This window comes from Phalangium opilio, unplaced genomic scaffold (genome assembly GCF_054372755.1).
Source record: "Phalangium opilio isolate 3A_F unplaced genomic scaffold, DU_Popi_V2 ptg000055l_1, whole genome shotgun sequence".
Taxonomy (NCBI): domain Eukaryota; kingdom Metazoa; phylum Arthropoda; class Arachnida; order Opiliones; family Phalangiidae; genus Phalangium; species Phalangium opilio.
In genome coordinates this window covers 2,345,468-2,364,814 of record NW_028324174.1, presented here as the reverse complement: position 1 = coordinate 2,364,814, position 19,347 = coordinate 2,345,468, and the positions used below count along the sequence as shown (strand labels likewise).

At 37.7% G+C, this 19,347-nt stretch overlaps 1 protein-coding gene and 1 long non-coding RNA gene across 2 annotated transcripts; one reads left to right on the top strand and one right to left on the bottom strand.

Moving 5' to 3' along the window:
• Positions 1-15,320: 15,320 nt before the first annotated feature.
• LOC149668621 (uncharacterized) lies at positions 15,321-16,389 on the top strand. The gene is made up of 3 exons (XR_016367865.1): positions 15,321-15,396; positions 15,499-16,209; positions 16,291-16,389. It is a non-coding gene; the product is annotated as an uncharacterized LOC149668621 (long non-coding RNA).
• Positions 16,390-16,512: 123 nt separating this feature from the next.
• LOC149668620 (uncharacterized) lies at positions 16,513-18,703 on the bottom strand. Its single transcript, XM_089840848.1, has 2 exons — positions 16,721-18,703; positions 16,513-16,653 (listed from the first exon to the last, which is right to left on the bottom strand). The coding sequence occupies exons 1-2, from the start codon at positions 18,701-18,703 to the stop codon at positions 16,513-16,515; spliced, it is 2,124 nt and encodes a 707-aa protein (XP_089696974.1).
• Between the last annotated feature and the right edge of the window lie 644 nt (positions 18,704-19,347).

The window sequence follows — 19,347 nt, the reverse complement described above, 5'->3', positions numbered from 1 at the left end:
TTGCGCCTAGTGACCTGGTTCTTGATGATAGAGGATTTGATATAGACGACGCCGTTGGGTTTTATTGCGCAACGATCAAATAACCTAGTTTTCTTAACGGGAAAAATCAGTTTTGATGTTGAAGCGACAAGAAAATTAGCCAATGTCAGAATTCATATAGAAAGAGTAATCGGGCAATTGCGACAAAAATACAAAATATTGCATTCTAAAATACCTACTGAATTTTTACCTTGCGCTCCAATCGAAGACATAGCGACCATAGACAAAATATGCACATTTTGTTGTGCGTTAACTAATTTAACCCCATCAGTGGTATCTTCATGTTCTTTTCCCCATTTTGTTGCTTCATTTTCAAATTTGTTGGCATTTCTATAACAAATAATGTTAATCAAAGAAACAGATGGTTTTTGAGGGCTGCTATGGCACGCTCTGTTGTCACGGACAAGGGTCAGGGAATTCGTCGAGAGCAAACATCTATTCGTCGAATATTTCGAAAATATTGTAATTTGACATGAGAATTCGTTTCCACATTTTTCTTCGAGCGTAAGTACCACCAACTGCAGACTTATATCATATTGATTATATAGTATAATTTGCAAACACTAATTGATTATATAGTATAATTTGCAAACACTAATTTGAATTTATGATTCAGCCTTTCTTCGGGTTCCAAAATGCATTTCATGGAGGATCACAACCGGTTCGTGGTTGATAGCTATTTCAATCATATCAATATTTATGGGATCCGCCTTGAAAACTGAACTGTACTCAACCGAACACGTCTTAGTCGACAGTCTAGAAAGCTTCAGCAAATACACCAACGCAAAAATTCGATTAAGCGCAAACGATAACGCCGGCGGATATTTTAAGGAATGGGTAATCTAAGTATTTTCACTGGATAAATTAGCCTAATATTTCAATCATGGTGTTACCATAGGAAAAGTCCATCATGGATAGTTAACCGGAATTGTCCCTGGCTTCGAGGGTTGAAATATGGATCTAAATGACTTCATAGACTTTGAAAAGTACCAAGACATATTCTTGGGACGAGCTGGAATCTTTGTTCCACAGTTTTACCTTGAAACTGTTATGCCAATTCTACTAGAAGGCGACGCAGATTTGAGAAAATTTACTTTTTATTTCAACACAGAGCGAATAAAGAATCTCCTGTTCATCTTTCCTAACAGTAGAGAATTAAAAAAGTGCCCCGCGTAAATAGAGCAAATGAGTCTATGGTAAGGCAGTTTACCTATATTTCACCAGTACTTAATTTAGTTAACCTCTGTTTTTAGAATGTACATGGCCACCGAGACGAAATTCGTGGATTACTTATTTTTCAAAAACAATTTCTACATTTCGAGAGTAGTTTGGAAAAAGCCCACGAAACAACCTTCAGCAATGACCATTAACGAGCGAGCTTTTTTATGGTCGAGCCGAGCCGAGCCGAGCCGACTAGTATCGAGCCACTACGACTCGCGAGCCGGCTCGCGAGCTTAGTCACTGATAAAGTGCTTTCCTTTTAGTCTTTATTCTCTCCACCAATAGCGTTCCGTTGTATTTTTATATGAAAAAAGGTTTTAAAAAAAATCTCTAACCTTGAGCATATTTTACCGAGCGGGTTTTACTGAACCACTACATTCCTAAACATGGGATGGCCTTTATAGTGGTTCTCAAGTTTGACGTTGGTAGTAGGAACTTTTTTAAACAAGTATATATTAATCGAGCCAGCTCGGCTCGGCTCGATCATTTTCGAGTCGAGCCGAGCCGCCGTTTTTTTGACTCGAGCCGAGCCGAGCTTTTAAAAAGCTCGCTCAGCTCGGCTCGTGAACAGTCCTAGTAGTGAAAATAGTAATCTGGAATTTTGTTCCTTCTAATCTTAATATAATAATGAAAAATTCAAGTGAGGTGAAAGATTGATTTGGCATGAACGAGTGATCCGTGAAAATAGCAGATAACAGCGAAAAGATTCCCTTGGATCATAGCCCACTCGATTCATGCTCACGGAAGAAAGCTGCTCGTGCTATAGTCTCGAAAGGGTTATATGGTGCTTTTAACTATTTAAAGGCTGTTTTCATGGCTAAACAGACCACTATTACAGTTTTTCTTGTTGTTTTATAGCTTATTTTGACACGGTATCTCCCAAAAGTAATTAATTTTAAGGTAATAATGTAATGATAAAATGTTTTCGGGGAATGGAATTGTGGTCGAAAAGCCGAGATAAGTAAATTTTTGAAATTGATTACCAGTAAAATATGTTATTTCAACGGAAAACGGTAATGGAACGTTGTTTTTTCTTAAGCATGCCTTTAAGTTTCAATTAAAAAGAAAAATTAATATCTGATCCTTCAGTCAAGTGGTAACCTCAGTCTTATCGATACTTTTCAGGGCTTGATTCTAATCAAGACATTTTTGATTAATATCTGTTCCTTCAGTCTTCATTTTAATTAAGATTGTTAAGAAACTGTTTTACATTTTCAAAATCTGCACTAAGCAGAAACATATTTAAAGGTGACCGTAACTTTAGCTCAATCAAACATTTATATGTAACGATACTTCAAAAAAAAACTTAAATCATAAAAAGTTTGTATTTTTATGATAATTAACGTAATACAATTTTTTAGTATCGTTTATTGAAACGCGAGGCGCTCCCTAAAAATTCCAGAAATAGGACCAAATTGAAAATTTTACACAATTTTTAAAAACGCTGATTTATGCCCGTTTAAGCTTAAGCTCAAAATGTTCATAAGCCCAATGTGAAATTCGGATATCCTTAAAACTTCACAAAGACGATCCGAGATTGTCAATTTCAACTTTTTGTAGCATTAACTATCGTCTGTTTGATATTAAGCTTAAAACCTTAAACACAATAGAGTCAGGGCTACCCTAAAAGTCCACAAAGATGTTTCAAGATTGCTAATACGCCTAAAAAGTGCCCTCTTCAAAATATGTAGCCGGAGAAAAGATAGCGTGATCGAGTGGGCAATGCTAGTGGGTATTTGGGTAGGAAGTCGTGGAGGTTGGGAGTGACTTGGGACTCCAGGCATAGCCCACTCCATCACGCACTCGACAACGCAAAGCAACTCGCGCCAGCGTGTGAAATAAGGCGGTGACACAGGACAAATGAACCGTTTAAAAATTGCCTGGTCCAGTTCAAAAATTAAATCGGAGGAACAGTGGTCCACGAGACTACTAAGAAAATTCAAGGGAAACTAGAGTCCATACATTAAAACAATAATATTTTAATTATCCACTTCTTTAGTTTAGCAGACGACGTGCCCTGGTCAATAATCACGGACCAGTTTATTTAATGCAAGTCAGGACTCGGGAGGGTCGCTGGCCTAATGTCCAGTTTAAAAAAATCCTTATTTCCTACCCTGCGATGTGTTGCGCGTGATCGACTAGGCTATGCTCAGAGAAAAAGAAATCTTCACTTCAGTCATAGCCCACTCGATCACGCGTATCACGACGCAAGCTGCTCGCGCTGCGCGAGCAGCAGCAGTGCAGCGTCCAGTAGCGCGGATCGAGTGGGCTATGCTTCCGTTGGGAGTCCTGGGCCTGAAATAAGCACAGAACACTGGACATTGTCCAATTAAATTTTATTATGTCCCATAAATATTTTAAACACTAAGGGGGTCACTGGAGAGTTGACCAGTAAATTTTTCCGAAGTTCTGATAGTTTGACTTTGAAGACGCGGCACAATTTTTGCGCACTCCAGTGGACAATGTCCTATAAATTTTCCAGTCAAACAGGGGGTCGCTGGACACACGTCCTATATATATTCTACCCTGATTTGAGCAAATTTGATATCGGTATTCTGAATTAACTAGCGCTACTGTTACCTATGTTGACGATAGCGCGTCATCGAGTAGGTTATGCTCCAGGCAATAGAAATCTTCACTTCAGTTCAGCGTGGGAAATAAGGCGGTGGCACAGGTCAAATAAACAGTTTAAAAATTAAATCGGAGGGGGGTCAGTGGTCTACGGGACCACTAAGAAAATTCTAGGGTATTAAACCAAGGTCCAGACATTATCTCAACTATTTTAATTCCACTTCATTAGTTTACCAGACGACGCGCCCTGGTCAATGGTCATGGACCAGGATATTTATTCCAGGCTGGCCCAATGTCTAGTTTTAAAAAAATCCTTATTTCCAACCCTGCTTCTGTTGGGAGTCCTGGGGCTCCTGAAGGCCATGCATATGACAAAGATTCATTTCTTATAAGCCAGAATGGCCAACTTTGTTGTGTAAGAGACAGCCTGGCAGCCCGGTATTTGTTTACTTCTAACCTGTCAGGTTAGAAGTTAATACAGCCCTTTGAATTTCTGGTTACTCTGATACTGTTATCCAGACTTTCCCTCTAATATATTTTCCCTGACCTTTAAAAAGGTCCATTTTCACTTTCCCAGACTTTTACCTGACTTTTTAGGCCCATTTTGAATTTCCCTGACTTTTCAGGCCCATTTTGAATTTCCCTGACTTTTCAGGCCCATTTTTAATTTCCGAGACTTTTCCCTGACTTGTCAGGCCCATTTTCAATTTCCAAGACTTTTCCCTTACTTTTCAGGACCATTTTCAATTTCCCAGACTTGTCCCAGACTTTTCAGGCCCATTTTGAATTTCCCAGACTTGTCCCGGACTTTTCATTCCCATTTTGAATTTCTCTGACTTTTCAGGCCCATTTTCAATTTCCCAGACTTTTCCCTGACGTTTCAGGCCCATTTTCAATTTCCCAGACTTTTCCCTGACGTTTCAGGCCCATTTTCAATTTCCCAGACTTTTCCCCGACTTTTCAGGCCATTTTCAATTTCCCAGACTTTTCCCTTACTTTTCAGGACCATTTTGAATTTCCCAGACTTGTCCTTGACATTTTAGGCCCATTTTCAAATTTCCAGACTTGTAGGCCCATCTTCAATTTCCCAGACTTGTCCCAGACTTTTTAGGCCAATTTTGAATTTCCCTGACTTTTCAGGCCCATTTTCAATTTCCCTGACTTTTCAGGCCCATTTTGAATTTCCCTGACTTTTCAGGCCCATTTTCAATTTCCCAGATTTGTCCCAGACTTTTCAGGCCCAATTTCTATTTCCCAGACTTGTCTTAGACTTTTTTAGGCCCACCTTCAATTTTCCAGACTTGTCCCAGACTTTTCATTCCCATTTTGAATTTCTCTGACTTTTCAGGCCCATTTTCAATTTCCCAGACTTTTCCCTGACGTTTCAGGCCCATTTTCAATTTCCCAGACTTTTCCCTGACGTTTCAGGCCCATTTTCAATTTCCCAGACTTTTCCCTGACGTTTCAGGCCCATTTTCAATTTCCCAGACTTTTCCCTGACGTTTCAGGCCCATTTTCAATTTCCCAGACTTTTCCCCGACTTTTCAGGCCATTTTCAAATTCCCAGACTTTTCCCTTACTTTTCAGGACCATTTTGAATTTCCCAGACCTGTCCCAGACTTTTCAGGCCCATTTTGAATTTCCCAGACTTGTCCTTGACATTTTAGGCCCATTTTCAAATTTCCAGACTTGTCCCAGACTTTTTAGGCCCATCTTCAATTTCCCAGACTTGTCCCAGACTTTTTAGGCCAATTTTGAATTTCCCAGACTTTTCAGGCCCATTTTGAAGTTCCCTGACTTTTCAGGCCCATTTTGAATTTCCCTGACTTTTCAGGCCCATTTTGAATTTCCCTCACTTTTCAGGCCCATTTTCAATTTCCCTGACTTTTCAGGCCCATTTTCAATTTCCCTGACTTTTCAGGCCCATTTTCAATTTCCCTGACTTTTCAGGCCCATTTTCAATTTCCCTGACTTTTCAGGCCCATTTTCAATTTCCCAGATTTGTCCCAGACTTTTCAGGCCCATTTTCAATTTCCCAGACTTGTCCCAGACTTTTTTAGGCCCATCTTCAATTTTCCAGACTTGTCCCAGACTTTTTAGGCCCATCTTCAATTTCTCAGACTTTCCCCTACATTTTTAGGCCCATTTTAATTTTCCCAGATTTTCCTTTAATTTAAATAATTAGAAATGAGAAATGTCAGACAAAACATTTTCTGGTTAACCTGATACTGTTATCCAGACTTTCCCTCTAATATATTTTTCCCTGACCTTTAAAAAGGTCCATTTTCACTTTCTTAGACTTTTACCTGACTTTTTAGGACCATTTTCAATTTCCCTGACTTGTCCCAGACTTTTCAGGCCCATTTTCAATTTCCCAGACTTGTCCCAGACTTTTCAGGCCCATTTTCAATATCCCTGACTTTTCCCTGACTTTTTAGGCCTAATTTCAATCGAAAAAAGTTATTAAATGAATAAATCTATATGGTTATAATTATGTTGAAATGAAAGCTATTATATCCATCTCTTTGTCATTTGGCTCCGTTAATTTCTGAAAATTTCCAAAAACTAGTGTATTACATATTTAATTAAAATTTACGTTAATTAACCAAACAAAAAAACGTTATGAAATAAAGAGCCTGAGAATGGATCCCCTTAAAACCAGAACCAAGACCTGTGAGTGTTAGTTTGAAACAATTTTTGAAAATGAACACTTTCGTTTCTTTGATATTTATCTACAAGAATTTCAGAAACTTTGAAGGCTTAGTTGCAGAACCACTGTAACACTGAACAGTGTGTTACACATTAAACATAAAGCAAAATAAATATAATTTTAACTATACATCGTGTTAAAAACGCCTTTAAAAAAAACGCGCCCTCAAAATACAAAAGCTACGTTAGTATGTCGAAAATTAAGAAAACATGTTAGAGAACCAATGAACAGCAATCTTTTGCACGTTTAATACAAAATTTAAATTTAAATAAAGCAAATATAAAATGTTATTAAATGAAAGACTATATACAGTTCTGTTTGTCATTATTTCCCTTGAAAAGTTGTCGCTAGCGTTCAGCCAACGGAGGTTTCATCATCAAGGTGTAAAATTTATCCCTACAGCTGATTGATGTGTCCTAGCTGTCACAGATAATAATGTAGTAATTAATTGATCTACCAGTAAGAAAAAATAAGATTAATAATTAATTTGAACATACCAACAGTATTCGTAATGGCTGGCTTTTATCTCAACCGAAGTTAATGTTGCCTATTCCTTTATAACGGCAACGCTACCAATGAGATATTCTATCTCATTGAACACTACCTTGACCGAGGCTTAGCGAAATTGGTTAATAATAAAATATTCTGTTGGCTTTTAAATTTAAAATTAATTTTAGTAAATTTCATTGACGTTTTTTGTTGTGAAAACAATAAAAATCATACCTAATTAGCCTCCAGTTTAATTCCAAATCCAAAATTTTAATTTTAACCAAGAGCTCAAACGCCATGTTTTTCTTATCCCTCTAACGGCGTGAATCACGACACAAACGCCGTAAGTCCAATATAAAAAATGAGGGCTAAAATGCGTGTCTCTAACAGTGGGTAAAACGCCGTAATTCCAATACCCAAAACAACGTAAGTCAAAGTATGTGTTAATAATGATAAAAATCAATACTTAAACTTAATTTATCTTAATGAAACTAAGGAAAGGCACATCTATGGACTGTTATCTTTCATTTAAGATGGTTCCCAAACGTAACGAATGAATAGTTTTTTTTTGTACACAATCTCAATTAAGGTCATTTTTCAAAAAAATCCCATGTTATCTCTATGGAAGAATATAGTATTTTTCACCAAATGTCTTAATTATTTTATGGATTCTAAAACCACCCTTAACAACTTTATTCTTTATAGAATTAACTATTAGTTGGATCTCTTTGAATTTTAACCACAAAATTAGGGCCAAAATTTTAGTTCACTGGCAAAATTTCAAAGCAGTAAACACAATACGAAAAAAGTTACGGCCAATCAAAGAACCCTCCTTTAGCATTAGAGGCAGTATCAGGTCTTATCTAAGAGAGCGATCGCTCTCCTAGAATAACGCGACTGTTATTTAAAGAGCTATTATTTTTCATTGGCCATTTTGTAGGGAGTAGTTTTATCTGAGTGATAATTAATGTTTTATTTCAAAAGCTTTTGCACTGCAACAAGACCACGTTAAATATATTTCCATGGTAGCAAACAAAGGGAAACGACATAGTCGATACGAAATGTGAAAAAAATAAAGTTATTATATGAATCGCGTGATATAAAATAATGACGCCGCTATGCCCTGAACGTTTCCATGTTATATTATTTATAATTTAAGGCGATCGAGTTATATACGACTATCGAATGAGAAAATTAAGCGTTTCACCTTGCTGGACTAAAATGAACAGTTTATAAGGACGATGGATATACAGGGTGTTTCTGATAAGCTAAATTGGTTGAAGTAGTTAAAAGGGTATCGTTCCTTTCAACCGAATTCCCAATGGACCGAAATCCCATTCGACCGAATATCCCGCAATGATTTTAGATTTCCAGCCCAATGGCTATATTCCCGATGGACCGAAATCCCAATCGTCCGAATATGCCCCTAAAAAATACATGAATATAACTTGAAACACTGTAGCCGTCAGCGATTCGGTGGTGTAGTGGATACGATGTTGGACTGCGAAGCGATAGGTTGTTGGTTCAAATCTCCGAAAGGTATGTTAATAATATTAAAAGTAAATGTTTCGTGATACTAATTAAAACGCTCACTTTCATTCTTTTCAAGGCAAGAGATATATAGAATTAATAAACAAATTGTGCTTAAAATGAAGTACAGTCTTAATGGTAGTTCCATCAATGTCTTTAAATTTTAAATTAAAATTTTAATATTTTGGTTTCGGGTGGGTTGGGTTGGGTTAGGTTAGGTTAGGTTAGGTTAGGTAAGCATAGGTTAGGTTAGGTTAGGTTAGGTTAGGTTAGGTTAGCTTAGGTTAGGTTAGCTTAGGTTAGGTTAGCTTAGGTTAGTTTAGGTTTGGTTTGGTTTGGTTCCAATAATTCGTTGACACCTTTTCCAAAATATGCTCCTTTTAATTAGCTACCACCTTTTCCAAAATATTCTCCCTTTAAATAGCTACCACCTTTTCCAAAACATTATCCTATTAATTAGCTGCCACCTTTTCCAAAAGATTTTCCTATTAATTAGCTGCCACCTTTTTCAAAATATTCTCCTATTAATTAGCTGCAACCTTTTCCAAAACATTCTCTTACTAATTAGCTACCACATTTTCCAAAATATTCTCCTTTTAACTAGCTACCACCTTTTCCAAAATATTCTCCTTTTAATTAGCTACCACCTTTTCCAAAACATTCTCCTATTAATTAGCTGCCACCTTTTCCAAAAGATTTTCCTATTAATTAGCTGCCACCTTTTCCAAAATATTCTCCTATTAATTAGCTGCCACCTTTTCCAAAATATTCTACAATTAATTTTCTGACATCTTTTCCAAAATATTTCTATTATTGCTAATAAGTTGTTCGTGGTAAGAGGCGGGCTTTTAATACTCATATAAATAATCTTTTTACCTCCAAACAAGGTTAGGTTAGGTTAGGTTACGTTTTGTTAGGTTAGGTTAGGTTAGGTTAGGCTAGGAAAGGTGAGGTTCGCCGTAATTAAAACGTAGTTAAAATAAGTGCAGTAATACATTTTCAACTCACATTTATTTTAACAACCATAAGTTGTGAAATTAAAAATATATTTAATGCAAAACCACACATAGAATTGAGATATTATCACCATCAATACGTTACTGAAAGACCTAAAAATGTCATGTAGCACCATGTAACGCATTTTGAACGAGTGTCGGTTTAGTATCATATTAAACCAACCGATCCGATACTATCGGGGAAACCCAGAGTATCGGTGCCGATACAGATATGGTATCGGTACAGGTTTATCCCTAGTGTGTAGCAATCCTTAAAGCTTAAAATCCTCAGAAGAAACTCACCTATATTTTTAAGCGGCGTCAACGTTACTTGCTTAATTGAAAAGAGTTGTTAACTAAGTTTATTGCAATAGAGGAAAGCGGTTAATATTGAGCAATGCACGCGAGTAAATGAGAATACGTGCCGTGCCTGTGTATTGATTTCGTAATGCCACTTAATATTTTTCTAATTGTCTCCTGACCTACCTTCTGTTGCACGTTAGTTAGCCTACAGTTTATGATAGTTTCAGTCAGTAGAGCCACTTTACGTTCTTTTTCGCATTAAATCTTCTAACCTATGGAAGAAAGGGGATCTTCCCGTGGTTTCATGGGGTGCAGAATTAATAGCAAATTGAAGAAGGTCAAGGGATTCATCCCATCTATCATGGTGATTCCCTACATAGAATGATATAAGCTCGCCTATTACTCTAACTCGTTCGGTGGGATTTCCCTTAGGTGTATAGGGGTGGTAAACTTTGGGTTAATTCAAAAAGCTCTGCACGTCTGCAGCCAAAGTTTCAAAGTGAACTGTACCCCTCTATCACTAAGGATAGCTTTAGGAGCTCCCCACCTAGAAATAATAGACTTGAAAGCTTGGACACAAGTCTTTGCTGTAATAGTTTTAGGTGGTATCATTTCAACGAATTTTGTCATATAATCGACAAAGACTATAAGGTATTTGTAATGGTGTCTACTTTGGGGAAACGGTCCCATAATATCGACACTTATCTGGTCCCAAGGGCTTGTTATCTCACAGGGTTGCATTAGCCCTGGCTTTTTCCTATTTCTAGCCTTAAATTGTTGGCATAGTGTGCATCCTCTAACATAGTCCTGGAAGTCTTTAACTATAGTTGGCCACCAATATCTAAATGTCACTTTACTTAGGGTCTTATCTTTGCCCCTGTGAGCCGATAAAGGGTGGTCATGCAATAGTCGCATGGCTTCTAGTCTTAAGCGGGGTGGTAAATAAATTTCTCGGGTTAATTCCTATAAGGTCTTCTATATAGAAGATTATTTTTTAGTTCGAACAATTTATGCCTAACTGGGTTAGGTCCTTGCAAGGAATTGATTATGGGGGAAGCAAAAGGGTCTTCCCTTTGGGATTTTCTTACATCTTCCAATGTAAATACAGAATATAAGGCTCTAGGACATGGGTGACGTATCTGACCTTCAACAGAATCACTAGAGGACGTTGTTGAACTACTACCGGTAGAATTTGAACTTGTACTACTATTAGTTGGATCCTGGACACTAGTAGAATTTGAAGTAGAGGAGCTAAAGTTTATGCTTAAGACGTTTATCGGAGCTCTCGATAAAGCGTCAGCTACAAGATATTCTACTCCTTTCTTAGGTTTAATAGTAAAATCAAATAATTGAAGGTACATCGCCCATTTAACTAGAGGAGAATTTGATTCCCTGATATTAAATAACCATTGTAAAGCCTGATGATCAGTTAGGACAGTGAATTTTCGACCTTCTAGAAAGGGCCTAAACTTCTTAACTGCCCTACAAATGGCTAAACACTCTTTCTCGTTAGTGGAGTACCTAGTTTCAGCGTCTTTTAGTCCTGTACTAGCGTAAGCTATAGGAACTTCAACATTATCTTGAATTTGGGAAAGAAGGGCACCTAACCCCGCGTCACTAGCATCTGTAGTTAGAATGCACGGGGAATCACTTCTAATGGAAGCTAAAGGATGAGACTTACAAATTTCTTCCTTGATCTTTTCGAACGCCTGTTGCTGTTCGGTATCCCAAATAAATTTCTGATCCTTCCTTTTAAGTTTATTAATGGGAGCTACTATTTGGGAGTAATGATTAATAAACCTATTATGCCAACCTGCCATCCCTTAAAATCTCTAGACTTCCTTAACATTTTTAGGTGGAGGGATCGTCTCAATGGCTTCAATTTTGGAAGGGTCAATATGCACTCCTTGTTCTTTAACTATGTGACCAAAAATAGTAGCTTCTTTTTGAGCGAAACGACACTTATTCAACTGAAGGGTGAGACCCGCTTCCTTTAATCTATTTAGCACGTATTCTAAACACGTCAAGTGCTGATCCCAATCCTCACTAAACGAGATTATGTCATCTAAATAGTCAATTAACTGATAATAGTCGGCGTCTCTAAAAATTTCGTCAATTAATCGCTGGAAAGAGCTAGGGGCATTACTAGAGCTCGGAATTTGTATAACTTTTGTTGCTTAGGTAGAATCTCTTGAATATCCATCAGATCTATCCATTCAAATAATTTAAGCCTATCTATATTTTCCAAAAACCGTATTCAAAACCAAAACCATAAATGTGTAATTTTATCCGTTCATGATTACGTAGCGTAATTTTGGATTCGTAAAGGAGTTGACATAATCTCTTGCGTACGTTTTAAGAACAAAAATTAACAGATAAAACAATTAAATATTAATTTTTAAATTCAATTAAATACGTTTCTTTATTTAAAAAAAATATTGTTACCTGATTGTTTAATCTGCAATTAAAGTAGGTGTATATAATTTGATAAAAAACCAAGATCCTTATCTTATCCGATTTTGCAATACTATTTTTTATTCAGAGTTAAGTTAATGCTTTGTAGTTATCCATTTTTAACCGTTTCTTAATCCGTTATCTGTAAGCTGATGTATTAACACGGATTTTCAACTGCCAGTTTATAATGATCTGGCGGGTCACTCGGGTGGTCGTGGACGGTGGTACTAGTGTTTCGGAAAATTAGTGCATGTAGACCTTGGTTAATGGCTACAGGTTGTTCTTCAGAACTCGTTTTACCCGAATCGTCGTTGCAGAAATGTGAAGTGACGGTTGGCGGCATTTCCACATCTCATATCGATAGTCTTACCATGGCAAAACAATTTGCAAAATGACTGTACTGAGACAAGTAAGTACCAACATCTCATTTGTTGTTTATTATGTGCAAAAATAGTAACTATTTCTTACGAAACTGCGTCGTATACACAAGGATCCAAGACCAACTTAAGCACTGGGAACTTAAAAAACCACGCTGAGAAGAAACATCCCAAATATAATACTGATCGTGATTATCAATTATGAGTTGCATAAGCTAGTACCATAAGTTTGTAATGCCTCTAAGTACTCATATCGCTTCCACTTCTATGGCAATAGTGTTTGTCTGGCTCCCTTTAATGAAACCCTATACTCTCCGTATCATTTATCACCCCAACTTCAATACAAAATTGTACCGCCTAGCCCAGCGTTTCTTTTATCCCTTTTAGAATGTTTCAGGACTGAAACCGCCTCTATCTCACGAGAGAGAGAGAGGGATTTGGGGTTGCTTAAGTAAAATTCGTTCCCCCCCCAGTGCCTGCCTATACGAAACGTAAAACTCTCCTTTATTCCACTGGATGATTTTTTTTTCGTCTCGACCGCTTGGTGGCTGCACCGCGACAGAAATTTCAAAATTTTCTCTCTTCGGATCTTAGCGCTATACGAGTTCTGACGTCACAGTAGCATGCAGAAGATGCCCAGTTGTAACCCGTATTTGTGTACTTAGAGGCATTATAAACTTATGCTAATACCTATAGATGAATAGAAATCATACTTTTATATACAGGAGAAGTTCATGTCCATGTGCATAAACAGGTTTAAAAAAAGACGTCAGACTTCAAATTTGCAATTTTTTTAACAGCCCGCATATTATCCTCACCTGCTTTTCCGTTTCCGTGGTATCCGTTTTGAGGGTAGTTTTGTTTGTACCCAACCGCGTTCCTGCAAAAGCGCCTTCAATGTCGCTGTTTATCAGGATCTCATATCTATTGATCATACTTCTTGAGCTAATTTTAACGGGTGTTCTTTCCCTAGTAGCATTTTCTATCCGTTTTGTAGTCGGTTTATTGTCGGTAAAGGCGGTTAGTTGTCCGAATCGGTAAATTGTCGGTAAACGTCTTCAAACCACCTTATGTCGGATACACGACTCAAAACACGACGTAGGATGCACCTTTCCTACTTAATGGCTTGGACATGAAGTATTGTAGACCGACAGTCCCATAATCCTTTCGGGCCGATTGATCAGGATTGGTGTCAGCCCGCCTAGTTTTACTGGGTTCGGTCAAACTGAGAGCAAAATGTCCTAGAACCTGGCGCCTACAATATTTAATTACAAATATACGGGCACCCAAACATAGGCGCCTAAAAGAAGGAAAAAGTTTCAAACTTGCAGTAATACGTAGTAGCCTGCCCATCTTGTTTACAACAGATGGAAGTCTTTGGAAGATGTTAAACACTTTCTACACTTTCATTTAGCTTCATTTTACCTACTCAAGCGCACAGCAATCCATATATTTCTACAAGATAAAGGTTCAATAACATCGTAGCAAGAGGGGAAAAACGTGACGCTGCTCTTTATAACTACTAGCAAAGGCGCGGTTATAACAAAGACTAGTTTGCAGTGGCCCGCTGTAGCGCAAAAGGTAATATCGAAGTGGACTATTTCCTTATTTTAAGGGCCATTGTCTGGGAGCCCATATATCCTTAACTAAATAGTGTAGACCCCATATTTTTGGCACTTTCCACTTAGTTTTATCCAGAAAAATGTCCTTTAATTTATAGCAGACTAATCAGAAACAACATGTATAGGTCCATTCATTAGAAACTAGACTATTCAACACTCTTAGTTCACACTACAGTAATAGTATGTTTTACAAGTGTTCGCAATTACAGTGGACAATGCCTCTGATAACAAAAGGTTTAAGAAGAAGCTTGACCAGAGAAAGCCACAATTAGGACTTAGATTCCGAGTTGGAAATCGAATTAGTTGCCTTGCTCACATGACCACCCTAAATCTCAGCCTTCTTGCAATAGTGAAGAAGAGTGTGGTCCTGAAGACATTGTGATTTCAAACTTGAAGTCAAGCATTGGCAATACTGTAGCTAAAGTAAAATGCATGTGTAATTCTGAGTGTCCACTCTGTACCAATAGAAATGGTTTTTTGACATTTGACTATAGTGACGTGCACATGAGTTGAGCTTTAGGTTCCTTTGTATCTTTGATTTACCAATGTAGTTGGCTATTAGCATATCATATTCTCTGTCGGTTGCTTAAGTGCTATGTACACCCATCTACCTAGCATATTAAGAGACTAACCTTTATCTCCGCGAATCGATTGCAGAAGAAAATAACCACTTTAAATTCGGTTATTCTGGTTATTCTAGGTTGTCGTCTTTAGTTTAAAAAGTTGAGCTAGTGCTGGGATTAAAATACTTAAAGATTACATATAGAGCCATAATCTACTCAGTCTCTTTTTAATATATTTGTTATACAAGTGTTAAATCGTGCCAGCTGGCCTGCATTGGGGCACGGGGGCCATGAGATCGACCCTGGAGATAATAATAATAATAATAATAATAATAATAATAAATTTATTTCCCATTTGAACATGGTGGCAGCCAAGTAAAGGAGAAACTCCCAATACGAGCTTGGCTACCGGTACAAAAACAAAAGACAAACAGATTATATTCAGTTATAAATTGAATTAAACAGTAATCAATGAAATTAGATCATTCGTCGCGTGAAACAAATATACATATATATATACAGGTAAAAAGAAATAATTTTGCAAACATAGATATAATAGATTATAGATATAATCAACAATTAGAAACCTAACTGATAAAACAACTATAATTTAAAAATTTAAAGGGGTAGATCTAAAATACCGCAAGAGCTCATCTTTAAAACTGGAAACCGACACAGACGTCTTAACACTCTCCGGCATACTATTCCACAGACGAGCTACACGGTAAAAAAAAGAGTTGTGCAAGGCGTCACATCGTGCACCCATAATCATAAAGGTCAAGACTTCATGCCGTTCATTAATTGTCATATAATTTAGCAACGGTAAATTGTACGCACAATTGATAGTTCTATAAAGGAATAGTAAACTCGAAATATCTCTAAGTTGATACATAGGTAGCAACTGCAAAGTGTTAAGACGGTCTGAGTAAGAAACCCTAGTCCTAGTATTGTACATTGGAATATCATAGTAACTCTGGCCAACTATAAAAGATGTAAAATGTCTTAAAACTCTTTCAATACATGCAATGTCCTTTTTCAAATACGGCGCCCAAACCTCGCATGCGTACTGCAAGACTGGCGTGACTAAAGCTTTGAAAGCTATAATAGACGCCTTGGATTTACCAAAAGTTCTCATAATTAGTCCTGAGAGACGGCGAGATTTGGCGCAAATGGTGTTTATATGATAGTTAAACTTCAAGTCACTAGAAATGAACACGCCTAAGATTTTAGTGACTTGTACACGAGCTAAGATGTCATTACTTATTTTATAGTCATAACTAAATGGATTTTTGCGCCTGCTTATTACCATATAAGAACATTTCTGAGCATTCAGACGTAGGTGATTGACAGTACCCCATTCAATTATTGCATCTACATCCTTCTGTAATTCTAAGGCTTGTGGTAAATCATTCACAGGACGGGATAAATACGAATCATCCGCATATTGCCACATCACTGTCCCCGAGCTAATTTTCGCCGAAAGGTCATAAACATATAAATTAAAGAGTAAGGGTCCCAGCACCGATCCTTGAGGAACACCAGACGTGACTGGTAGGTAACCAGAGGGCTGTCCCTGAAACAAGACTCTTTGCTTGCGACCAGAAAGAAAATTTGATAACCAGCGCAAAATGTCTCCCCTTATACCAATGCTGCTAAGCTTGCATATAAGAGGCCCATGAGGTACTGAATCGAAAGCCTTTCGCCAATCAAAAACAACGACATGAATGTCTGAGGGGCGTCGTTGATCAAGTATTGTGGCCCAGTCGTGAAAAGCCTGAACTAATTGAGTCACGCAACTAAACCCCGAACGAAAGCCAAATTGACTGTCTGGTAGAATGTTTGATACCGCACAAAAAGATTTAATATGATTAGATATTAGGATTTCCATTATCTTACAAAATATAGAAGTTAACGATATGGGTCTATAATTTGACATATCAGATCTGTCCGAACCTCCCTTAAATAGTGGTAACACGTTAGCTTTTTTCCAGTCTGAGGGTAACTGACCGCAACGGAGGGAATAGTTAAAAAATTCCGCAAGTGGTACAGATACCGAAGCACTACAGAGTTTTAAAATTTGTAGCGTGGTCCCATCTGGACCCGCAGCATTTGACTTTAAATTTTTAATGGCTCGGACCACTTCCGAAGGGGAAAAGATAATTTCATTTTCGTTTATGGTATTATACATAGGATCATCAGCACTAGGGCAAAGGGTAGAAGGAGCAAAACACGATTGAAAATATTCATTAAACTTGGTAGCTATTTCCGATGGGCTGTTTATGGGGACATTGTCAATATTCAAGAATTTCGGGACCGGAAGTTTGGTTTTACTTCCAACAAATCTCCAAAACTCTTTAGGTTTAGTTGGAATATTAGCAGTCAAATTATCAATGTACTTCCGATATTGTTTCCTCACAAGTTCTCTCACCTTATTGCAAACTCGCCTAAATTTGGTTCTATTGGTATCAGAAGGATTAGCTTTAAATTTCCTAAATAAAGATCTCTTAATATGCGACAAGTGAATAATTGCACCAGATATCCAAGGTTTTGTCACACATTTGCGTTTTACAAGAGCTACTGGAACAGAGTCCTTAAGACAAGCCATAAATATAGCTGACCAATTCAGCCAGATATCGTCAACATTACAGTCTAGGGCATAGCAAAGATCCCAGGGTGCAATGGAAATTAGTTCGTTAAGTTTTGCCGTGTCCGCGTCCTTTAATTTAAAAATTTCTCTGGGCGTAAAGTTGTCCTTGGCAACTTCGCAAGTTAATTCACCAAAAACCGCGTCATGATCACAACCGGGCAAGTTATCAATAACCTCAACCCGATTGATGAACCTTCTATTGTTTATGAAAACAAGGTCTAAAGTATTGTTAGCTCTAGTTTTATCACTAATGACTTGAGACATGCCAAAGCTCGAGACGCATTCAAATAAGTCAAGTGCAGCTGGACAATCCGGAGTAGGTTTTATATAACCAAGAGAGGGTAAATTAAAGTCCCCCATCAGAATGAATATGTCATGATTGTGTATAACCTCGGAGATGCTGTTCAGGGCAGCACATAGCGCAACTACGTACTCTTGTTTAACTGGCGGTGGAACATACGCACAACCAATTAATATTGACCTTGTGTTACACTTGGCCGAGGCTAGCACTAATTCAACTTGGACCCCTGATGATGTTGTCAGTAAATCCGAGTTAATTGTTTGTCCAATAGGATGAAATTTCTCGTGTATTGCAAGCATAACACCACCTCCACGCTTATATACACGGTCTTGGCGAAAGACAACATAATGGTTGCTAAATAATTCCGAATTTGTCACATTCGCATCCAACCAGGTCTCCGTAAGCGCAAAAATATCCGGACTAAGGTTTTCCGATACCAACTCTATATCGCGTAGCTTATTTTTTACACTCCGAACGTTTGATAAGAAAAACGATAGAAAATGCGATTTTTTAAAACGAGATTTGATAAAACGTTTGTCTCTAGTCCTAAAGCCCTTGACTGGCAACTCTTGAGTAAGATTCAAATCATTAATAAAAAATGAATCGTTCAACTGTGGGAGACCACAATTCAAACAAGTAAAGCATTGTTGCAGTTGGAATTTCGCAAAATTACGTTCTGAATATACGCACTTTGAATGAAAATAATTGCAGCACGAGGAGCACATAGTTCTTTTCTGATTCCACCGAATGATTTTTGAACAAGACTTACAAGTACTACGATTTCCCGACATAGTTTTTAACACGGCTATATCAGCGCGAGGCTTAAGCATACACGGCGCGAGGCTTAACAACCAATACTCCTTGATAAGCTTCCTCTTCATCTCTTCGTTGAGTAGGAGGCCGTCATGGGGGCCTACAGGCTCTACAATAATGGTACCCAGACTTAGGGATCACAGTCATACCCAGCTCTTTTGGGAGCATGCCGCTGACGATGCGCTTTGACAAAACCGTTGCCAGTTTTGATTTTACAAAGCCATTCAGGACCCACTTTCCCAGTCGGGCCGAGTGGACTAACTTGCTGCCTCTTGGTACCGGGGTTCTAAGACTGATTCTACCCGTACAAAAATTTACGGCTGCATTTTGCTGTTAAGTAGATTTTTTTCGTATCTGCAATATATTGCAATTAAAGTGGAAAATTCTGGAATAATACTGGAATAAACCTGAAAAAGGTTCAACTTCAGACAAAATTAAGATGCATTCCAGAGAGCAATGCAGAACATTTTAGACGTTTTGCAGAAAAAATATCTTCCGTTGGAAAACTCAGTACAGCAGTATACAAAATTTAGCTACTCAAGAGTCATAAAAGAGCTACCTTACAGCTAGAAAACAGAGGGGAAATAGTAACTCCCGTAAGAAATCAGGATGTTTGTAGGCTCATTACAGGTACCTTCCAGATATTTTGTATGCATGTTACAGTCGGAAATTGCTAAGTTTGTAGGATAATTGCAAGCGTGTTTCGGATACT